The following is an 11,181-nucleotide window of genomic DNA, read 5'->3' on the forward strand; positions in this document are numbered from 1 at the left end:
ATGGAAGGAAGATAACCCAATACTACCAGAGAACCGTGAAGTTGCACTTTGTCGATTACAATCGTCTGTAGCACGTATGAAAAACAAGCCCGACTTAATGTCGACGTACGACAGAGTAATTCAATATCAACTCGCAAAGGGAATGATCGAAAAGGAAGATAGATGAAATGTAACTGGACGAAAACACTATATTCCACATCTAGCAGCTATTACACCGCAGAAGTCAACAACCAAAATCGTATATAAATAATTTACGACGCATCTGCCGAATCTAGACAAGGAAATAATTCATTAAATGAGCGTTTATACATAGGTCCGGTCATGATTCATGACCTTTGTGGCATACTTCTTCGCTTCCGGTTGCATAAGGCTGCTATAACAGCTGATATTGAGAAAGCTTTTCGTCAGATAGGACTGCAAGAAGATCAAGATGTCACAAGATTTTTTTTTTTTTGGGGGGGGGGGGGGGGGGCGGGGTTAACGCCGTTTGTCAACAGTATTTCAGTCATGTAACGGCGGGCAGTTAACCTAACCAGTGTTCCTGGATTCTGTAACAGTACAAACCTGTTCTCCGCAAGTAGCTACCAACGTCCCCACATGAATTATCAGAAGGGGAGGACGAATGAGTGCACAATGCCTTTTATCGAACCGTCACGGAGAATATACGCCTCGCCCGGGGATCGAACTCGCGACCCCGCGATCAGTAGACCAACGCTCTCCCTACTAAGCTAAGCGGGCGGGCTGTCACAAGGTTAATCTCGCTGAAAGATATCAATAACACACCGGTAGGCAATGGGAATTTACAAGAATATAGATTTTGTAGGGTACCTTTCGGTGTTATCTCTGGCCCTTTTTTTACTTGAGATAACCATAGAGCATCATCTAAATTCGTACAAAACAGATATTGCCACTAAGTTGAAAGAACATATTTATGTGGACAATCCGATTACCGGATGTTCAAATACCAAAGAGGCATTACAGTTATATAGAGAAGCAAAGTCAATGTTTCAAGAAGCATCAATGAATTTGCGAAAATGGATTTCTAATGATAATGTTGTGAATGAAAACATACCTGGCCAAGACAAAAATGATTGTAAAAGCATGACCAATGGAATATTGAGACTGACTGACTGACTGTATGTCTCTGAAACTTGGAAAATGTGTTAATTATGAAAGTGTAACAAAGTGGCAGGTATTGAAATCAGTGTCATCAGTTTATGACCCTCTAGGATTATTATCGCCTGTAACCGTCAGAGGTAAAATGCTTCTTCAGTTCGCTTGACAACGATGATCTTGCAAAGTGGTGCGTAATACAGTCAGATCTACAGAAGCTTCCAGAATGTTCAGTGTCAAGATGTGTAACTTTAGGAGATGAAAATGTGAAATATACATTGTTATGCTTTTGTGATGCTTCAGAGAAAGCATATTGTGCAGCAATTTATCTACTCCAGTCAAGTAAAACGGAAACAAAGAGTGAGTTGATATTTTCGAAAACTAGGCTAACTCCAGCAAAAGGCATGTCAATTCCAAGGTTAGAAGTGATGGATGTTCTAATAGGTGTAAGATGTCTGAACTTTGTTAAAGAACAACTGCAAATACCGCTGCAATGTTCCTATTTATGGACGGATTTACAGTGTGTACTCAAATGGTTAGAGTGTGAAAAGAATCTTACAGTATTTATACGTAACAGGATTAATGAAATTAAAAATCATATAAACATCACATTTAAGTATGTTAGATCCAAGGATAACCCTGTTGATATTGCAACCAGAGGGAGTACTCTTCAAAATCTGATGGATTATAATATGTGGCCGCATGGCCCGCAGTGGTTACACAATCCAGAAAATAGTTGGCCAGATCCAGAGTTTGAAATAAAAAGTGATTCAGAGGATGTATACAGAAGTGAATTGAAATCCAAGATAAGCAAGGAAAGTAGTGTGTTTCAGTCCGAGAAAGAAGCAAGTGACAAAAGTATGCACACTCTATGCAACATTAACTGTGAGAGATTTTCGTCAGTTACAAAGCTGATCAGAGTAACGGCCTTAGTCCTCAGATTTGTAAACAAGATGGGAAAGAGGTGTAATGAAAATGGAGTTCTTAAAAATCACGAACTAAAAGAATCAGAGAATATGTGGATCAAATGTGTCCAAAAGTAATTCTTTGAAGATGTGTTCAATGATTATATCAGGGAAAAAAGTCTAATAACTTGCAACGTCTGTTAGGCCTGTTTATTGACAAAAATGCTGTGCTACGGTGCAGTGGGATACTACAAAACGCTAACCTTGATGCAGACACAGTTACTACAATCTTGCTTCCTAAAACAGCAGATTTACCTCTCTAGTCATAGACAGAGCTCATAAGCAACTCTTCTTAGTGTGACATCACACACTTTGAGTTACATAAGATATGAGTACTGGGTCAATCTCCGAGCAGAGTTGTCGTCCGTGATCTTCACTAGGAATGAAAAATCACCGGAAGTGCAAGAGATCGGCACTGGATACCGAAAGGGCGCTCTGCGGCGAAATCGGTTATTTCTAAATGTTCAATTTGCCGAAAAGTGGAATTAGGACCATACAGAATGCCTGTGATGCCACCTTTGCCGAAATCACGTGTTACAATGTCTACCCCATTTTCAAAATTAGGGCTAGATTATTTAGGTCCGATCTATATCAAATCACAAAGCAATACTGGCAAAGTATGGGTTTGTTTGTTCACTTGCCTTGTTACAAGAGTCATTCATTTGGAAGTGGTACAAGATATGTCATCAGACAAGTTTATTCTAGCCTTGAAAGGATTCATTTCTTTAGGAGGTCAACCAACTGAAATCATCGGTGATAACGCCATGCAGTTCAAAAGTGCTTGCAAAACATTAAACACAGTGTGGAAAAGAGTTCTGAAAAGTACGGATGTTCAAAACTTATCGACCAATAGTGACATCAAGTGGTCTTTTATAGTTAAATTAGCCCCCTGGATGGAAGGCTTTTACGAAAGACTCGTAGGCCTAGTCAAGAGAGCACTTCGAAAATCTCTTGGGAAGAAATTATTAACCCTAGTTCAACTACAGACGCTACTAAAAGAAGTAGAAGCAGTTGTAAATACAAGGCCGCTGGTCTACACCGGTGAAGTGCTTGACGAAAATGTTCTAACTCCTGCTCATTTTCTGTGTCTAAATCCGAGACTTGTGACACAATCCATTGAACACGACCTCAACGAGAACGACGAAGATTATGTTCCACTTGAAAGCACAAGAGTATGAGCTTCTTATGATTTGGAAAAAAGGTAAAAAAATTGGTAGACTGTTTCTGGAAAACTCGACGAGACGATTACTTGCTAAATTTACGTGAAAGGACGCAGACAAAACTGAGATCCAGCAGAGTACAATCACAGAGTATGCCAAGTAAGGGCGAGGTAGTTTTGATTAAGGACTATTGTCCAAGAGGTTGTTGGAAGCTGGGGAAAATAACAGATTTGTGTACAAGCAGTGACGGAAATATTCGGTCAGCTAAAGTACAGACTTCCTCCGGTCGTGTTATAGGTCAGCTTTATACCCACTCGAAGTAAGTAGAGAACAAACCACAAAATCAACAGAGGATGACAATTCTGCGGGCGAGATTCCTCGCATATCAAGCGACCGGAAATCTAAAGAGAATGGTCGGAAAAAGATCCGTGTCTTTTTTGAAAATTAGCATTTATGAATGTCGTTTTATCGAAGTTTGAAATATGAATTATATAAATAGACAGTAATATACAGTTTTAGTTATATTCAAGGGTTTTATTCTGAAAATCGCAGTTTTTGTTACAATCGTTTTTATTAAAGAAGTGTTACATTTACATTTCTTCAAAATATTTAAGAATAAATTAAGTGTTATTTGACCGTGTCAAAGTTCAATGGAGCCTATAACTACACAGCTCCTCTTATTGCATATGCGGCGCCGTCCGAAGCTATTCAGTAAATTTGCACGAGGCTTCCGTGATAATTTTATGTTCACTCAATATATATATACTTTGAAAAGCATAGCAAATGTTTAGTTGTTTTTACACAGCTGATACACGTTGATAGATTTAACAGTGTTTAATTGTGATACGTGTGGGTCATCTTACAAGTACATAAAGAATGTACAGACACATACGAGAGAAACACATGACATTGGAATATTGGAATTGTACTGAGAATAAGTGTAAATCAAGATCTATCAGGCGAAGTTATTTGTCTAGACATTTAGTCTTTAATCATCGATTTAGTAAGGCAGACGCAAATATGAAGGCAATAAATGCATGCAGAGGTGACGACTCGAATACGAGTACAAAGGGTGCAACAGATGTCAGCGATGACGACACTGTGCTCAATTTAATAGCCGAGTTGCAAGAGTTATCTGACCAGGATCTTCATGTAAATACATCGCAATCTGTCCATGAAATAATATTCGACGTGGATGAATATGTCACGTGCGGTTATGCTTTGAAAACAAATGCTGGCGTTGTGCAAAGTTTAGTAGGATTTAAAGAGCCTGAAAATGTAGTGGAATGTGCAGGAAATAAATAAAAATGAAAACATCCAAGAAATAAATGTTTTCAAAGATGTGCAAAAAGAAGACGTGGTAGAAGTTCAGGAAAGTAATGAATTCTGTGATATGCGGGAGTTATTTGATTGTGAAATTGTGCAGGAAGGGAATTATTCCAAAAGTGTGACAGATGGAGATATTGAATTTGATAAAATTAATGATTCTGTAATAGATGGGAATAAAATTCAGAAAAAAATAAATTCACTGTAGGCTGTAAAGAATGTTACAGCGACATAAGTTCAGATGAAAATGATTCTGAAAATCTGGTGGATTTAAACAACAACTAGACTATATATTCTAGAGGCGATAAATGTGACGGAGTTACACTATCTACTATGAAAACAAAAGTAGAAGTGTATGAGTTAACATTTACAAAAGAAACAAAGTATGTAGGTGAAAAAGAAGTTGATTCAAATATCAGTGTTGAAAAGGATTATTTTGCTTATTACAAGTAAACTGTTTTTGTAATAAAAAGAGATAATCTAAACAGAAAGTTTAAAAATTTGTACCGACAAAGCACATGCAAACCAGATCCTAGCAGACGACAATATTTCCGGTAACAGATTCCGAGTACCTACGGGTAACCGCGGAAAAAAGCCAGAAGATTGGAAGAAATGCTCATTGTATTCACTAAAATGCAACAAGAGTGCCAGAATGTCACAATATACGCCCGCCATAGCAAATTTCTTAGCACCGTACTTGCAAATGGAATTTTAATTCTGTGGCTGTGTAGCAGTTATTGTAATTCTTTTGTTTTTCTAAGTCCACAAAAAACTCCTTACCAGGTAAAGATACCTTAAAATACACTTAAAATTTGAAAGTAACATCTATGTTGTACCACAGAAAAGTGGTCTTGGTTTTTCCCTACGGTCAATTTTAAAAAAAAGGTACAATATAAGTTATTTCTAGTAACATCTAAGGGAAGTGAATTGTTAATTAACAAAAAGTTCACATAAAAATCCTTACCAGGTACGGATAGGTCAAAATACACACCAAAATTGGGTGTAACATGCATGTTGTACTATAGAAAAGTGGTCTTGATTTTTCCCTACGACCAGTAATAAAAAAAGTTACAATGTAATAACAAAGGAAAGTAATTCTAAACTAGGGACTTGGTTCTTACGCATGACACTCCGTCTTATGATGGTGTACAATTGTGCCAAGTTACATCAATATCCCTCCATGCATGAAGAAGAAATACTCTGGACAAAGTCATTCTTGTATCTGATCTTTGGCCTCTAAGTGTGACCTTGACCTTAGACCGGGGGACCTGGTTCTTGCGCATGACATTTCGTCTCATAGTGGTAAACTTTTGTGCCAAGTAATTTCAAAATCCCTCCATGCGTGAAGAAGAAATGCTCCGGACAGTTTTCATTCTTGTATCCTTTGACCTCTAAGTCTGACCTTGACCTTAGACCTAGGGATCTGGTTCTTGCGCATGAAACTCCGCCTCACGATGGTGAACAATTGTGCCAAGTTACATCAAAATCCCTCGATCCATGCATAACGAAGATAAGCTCCGGACAAAGTCTGTGGACGCCGCCGGCCCGCCCGCCAGGGGCGTTCCCATAATACGTCCAGTTTTCTAAACGGGCGTATAAAAAGGACCAAGCAAACCATTATCAACTTTAGCACATAACGAAAATTGAATGATTTATCCACATCTGAAGGGATACCTCTTTTTTTTTTTTTTTTTTTTTTTTTTTTGATTAGTTATTATTTGAAAATCTCATTTTAATCTGTTATATTTGAAGAAGTTAATTTTTTGTCCTGCTTCTGAACTGAGGTGGGTCTGTTTAAAGACAAAAAGGACCAACCAAACATTTTTTTTTAAATATTCAAATTTAAATTAAATCGATTTTTCGTTAGGTCGATATTACTAAAAGTTCGTAATGTTTTCCCATTTATATTCATTTATATCAAATATGATTTTTTTTTTTCACAATAGTACAAATCACCGAAAAGAAAAGAAATGTTGAAGTTAAATGATAATACCTTTACCACTTTTATATACCAAGTTATGAAAGTCGTCTTCTTTTCACGTTTGGAATCTCTTCATGAAATAAAAAAGTGGTAAACCATAGATCGCTAAACACGACATTAACGAAAATGTTGCAGGTTCGGTTTGATTGAGCCTGTTCATGGAAGATACTGGAAATGCGAGCTCAACATTTACACAAGTTATAAGTACCAGAATATACAGGGGCGTCGGAAGGTATTTGATATTGGGGCCGCGAATGGGGTTAGGTACGAGAGGCGGGCACCTCTTATGTATGGGGGTACGTGGGTCTCCCCCGAAAAAAAATAAAATACATGATCATAATTGGCGACTTCTGGTACATTTTAGGGGTCCCGAATCGCATCTCAATTCTCCAGTATTTTCTTACTACTTACATGATATATAAGCAAAATAAACCCTTTCATTATTAATAATGTGTAACGCAATACAAAGAAAATGTATGGTTGTGTGTGTGTGTGTGTGTGTGTGTTTAATATAACTAACAATAATCATTCATGTTACATTCAATAAACGTATTGAAAGTCAAGAAATTTCATTTAAAAGTTTGTAACATTCTCAAAGCAGTTCAATGTGAGACCAGTTTTACGTCAACTGTTATGTACAGTGGTGCAACTGGACTTAATCAGTCTCTTAAAACTTCCCAAAAATGGCAAGACGTGAGTCTCTGAAGATATGACATAAGTTAAACTTCATTTCATATTTGTTTAAAATATCAATTTGTGAGTAAGAACAATTTATACCGTTAACTCCTTACATCTTACCGCTGTGATAAATCTTAATACTTAATTACTTCATTCATTAAAAAAAAACATGCTTATTAATTTCTTAAGGGTATAGTTTAAACGTACCTTTAACTAAAGACATGTCAATTTAAAATATGATGATTTGTTCACGCGTAATTAAGTCCAATCACGGACACGTTTGTTTGACTCCAATTAACACCCCCATCGTGTCATCATCACCACGGTATCATACTAATCTGGACAACGTATATTGTTTAACACGAAGTAAAATTTAATATACTGTACAAATATTGGGTCCGCGGATCTGCGGCTCCAACTTATAAATTTAGAAAAAAATCGTTTTTGGGCAAATTGTTGGGGCCGCGACCGCGGCCCCTGCGGCCCCATTTCCGACGCCCCTGTTATAATTTAGAGACATCCGCAGATGTATTCTTACGGCGATGCACATGGAACATCCGCAGATGTATTCATACGGCGATGCACATGGAACATCCGCAGATATATACATACGGCGATGCACATGGAACATCCGCAGATGTATTCATACGGCGATGCACATGGAACCTTCAATGATGCACATGAAAAGCGGCGTATGGTATATATTATTATAATGGTATTACATTTTATGTGTATATTATTATCATATATTCCAACCTGAATAACGTATTTACATGGTGTTAATAACCATATAAATACTTTGATAAAATTGCGTTGATAAAAGAAAGAAAACATATTCAGCTGATATCTTAGGAAAATATTTACCTAATCAAGAGATGTCATGAACTGCCTCTTGCAGTATTCACATGCATACTAGATCAGTGACGTATTACATTGGATGCATAGGTCGCGAGGAAGACGCTTTCCTACGGAGGTGAATGCCCCTTGTTCGAATCCTGGCTACTCCCATTGCGGTGTGTCCTTGGGCAAGGCACTTTAACGCGATTGCGCAACGGTAAATAAAATTTACCTTTACCTATTATTACATTACTAATGTTTTCCTCTCTGATCTCTGTAGTTGTCGCCCAGATTTACCCGTATTAAAAGCATAAAATATAAACGGTGTTGTTCAATGTGTGAAAGAATAAATAAGACTTAAATAGTACACCTATAATACCGTGATAGATAAGCGCACTTGCAAAACAAGCATTGAATCATATAGGGAAATTGGTTTTAAACGGTTAAAACACCAATAATTATTTATTTGTCATGATTTTATAACCTATATTCCCAATTAACATTTCTTTATCTTTCATTTCATGTAAAAAATATGAAAATATTTAAAGAGGAAATTGCTTCCTTTTAACTTTCAATTTCCTCACTATCGCTCATATAGAATATATAAGGATGAAAAATAGAATTGCAACTTTGTCCTAGTGTAAGGGTTTATTTCTACGTTTCCGCATAATAAAATGCCAAAATTTTATAACCTTTATTCTGTATCTACATTTTCCGATCTTTTAGACAATGCTATTTTGAAAAAGATATTTTGTTAGGAAATTGCTTCCATCTTTTTGTCAAATTGCTGAAATCATTTCCTCAGTTTTTAGGACAGAAAATCTGCGGCCTTTTTGGTGATTTGAAACCGTATAGTGATTATAGCTTGAAGAATGTATTGTAATATGTTTATTTAAAATACAGTTTTTATTTTAAATATATTTATATTTGCTTGTATGGGAACTTGTCCTAAAATAGTTTTAAATATGGCATATCAAATCACTAAAATTATTGTATTCTCGCTCAATAACAGCACAATTGTTGTTAAAGAAATTGAGTTTCATTGCACATGTATTCCATTATTATCATTTTTACTCGCTCTCTTTAAGAAATTTAATTTCAAAATCGAAGAAGTATGTAACACATTTTAATTTAAACGGTATCATATGGTTTAAACTGAAAAAGAATTTTCAAATTCTGCAAATGATCAGTACCTTCGTATCTGTTATATTCCGCCGTAAGAAAACATGTAAACTCCATACAATTTGAATTTGACTTTTTCGAACACTTAAATGCGGAAAGACAGGCGCGAGGTGTACTTGTTAGGCGACTTGAATTCACGCAGTGGCGAAAACATATATTTAGACTGTTACATTGGTATGCCGGAGAATGTGGGTCAAGTGAAAATCATGATACACATGTTAATCCGTTTTGTGTAATAGAGTGCTTTGAGCTCAAAATTGGCCGAATCGTTCAGATAATTCTACAAGCAAACCGCTTTGCATGATTATAGTTTGACATATTGCCTTTAATATTTGATCGAGACCCCAACCTCAAAATCAATATGGTGGCCAAAATTCAAGATGGCCGCCACATGGCTACCAAGCTTTATGACAGTTGCATAAATTTTGTTAAAAGTGTGTTAAATAAGGTAAGTAAGTTTATTTCTTTTTTCTTTATTGATTTGTATTGGAGACGTGTTCGATTATATACCCAAATAAGGTTTATGCCGGAAATATCAATTTTTGCATAAAATATGCGCATTTATAATTGTAAAATGGGCGGAAAATTGTCATTGTTTTTATCAATACATTTAATCTATTTTTTCCAGTATTACCAAAATGGTTTTATAGTCTAATTTGACTTATATTTTTATGGTTTTACCTGTAATACAGACTTTTTGGCATTATTGTGGAATAAAGGCGAGGCTAGGCGGGTGGGGTAAATTGACCCTCTGTAAAATCATCCAACATGTACATTACTTGTATATCATTTTAAACATAATACGAATGTTTTGTGATTATGTGAACTGCATTATATGACAGTATTTCTTAAACACATTATTTAAGAAAAAATCAATATGTAGCATACATTACTCAAGTTACGTTACCTTTTCATTAAACTTGTTTTATTATTTCAAATTATTTGAAAGATTTTAAATTTAGGCAGATTTTAAATATAAATCACTATGATTTTTGCTGCAAAACTTGAAAAAAATGCTTTTTAATAGCATAATCATAATTTTATTTCTTTTTTATTGGTTTAGTTTGAGGAAAGACTATATGCAACTTATTTTACATATTTTACGTTACCATTTCACTACTAATTCTACTGTATCATTATATTTATAAGATATTTCAAAAATAAGTTACTGTGCATTTAGTTAAAATTAATGCTTTAGGTATGAAATATACAAACGTAATTGTCAAGTATTGCTGTTTTTCTTATCTAACAACACTTTTAAAGACGTTACCTTTATATCTGGTTTTATTTTGAAAACATATGTGGGAAAAATACTGAATCACTGATATCAATATATTGAGGAATGACAAAATAGTGAGACGAAATTTATAAGTTGCCAGCCAATGCAAACGTTTCTAATAGTCATAATAATCATGTACAAAGGGTGATCCAAAATTGCATGGCCTTTTGTCGTAAAATTTTATTTAGAAATATACCACAATGAAAATTGTTAGGTATATACTTTCACTTTTTAACTATTGTCTGCATGAGAATACAATTTAAAAGTTCTGTCAAATTAAATTTTCTTGTAAGAGTAACAAGTAAAAGATGAGGTGGGGCAACCATAATGGTGTAGTTCCACTGGAATTCAAACGCACAAATATATCAAGTATCTGCTGGGGCACATTTGTGTAAGTAAGTTCACTAACTGGTTATGTCAATATGTTATACATACAGGGTTTCTACATTATATATTTGTCTTCACATAAATTGTATAACGAATATATACTTTTGTACAAAGCCTTTCAGAACTTTAAAAACTAAGATGTCAAAAACTCTTCGAAAAAAAACACATAACATGACAGAAATTAAAATAGCACTAAGACACTTTTTCCTGTATTTCCAAACCTTACCTATTTCTGACTTTCAATAGCGCTGTCAATATTAGGTACACACGCTT

The 11,181-nt window shown here is 35.3% G+C and overlaps 1 protein-coding gene across 1 annotated transcript; it reads left to right on the plus strand.

The window, feature by feature from the left end:
• Positions 1-2,578: 2,578 nt before the first annotated feature.
• LOC123531009 (uncharacterized) lies at positions 2,579-3,256 on the plus strand. The gene has a single exon (XM_045311787.2). The coding sequence runs from the start codon at positions 2,579-2,581 to the stop codon at positions 3,254-3,256; it is 678 nt and encodes a 225-aa protein (XP_045167722.2).
• The last annotated feature ends 7,925 nt before the right edge of the window (positions 3,257-11,181 follow it).

The sequence above is a fragment of the Mercenaria mercenaria genome, chromosome 11, assembly GCF_021730395.1.
Source record: "Mercenaria mercenaria strain notata chromosome 11, MADL_Memer_1, whole genome shotgun sequence".
In the NCBI taxonomy this organism is placed as follows: Eukaryota; Metazoa; Mollusca; class Bivalvia; order Venerida; family Veneridae; genus Mercenaria; species Mercenaria mercenaria.

Excerpts from the sequence above, each read along its gene's own strand:
- LOC123531009 (XM_045311787.2), top strand. The coding sequence starts at position 2,579 with ATGCCTGTGATGCCACCTTTGCCGAAATCACGTGTTACAATGTCTACC.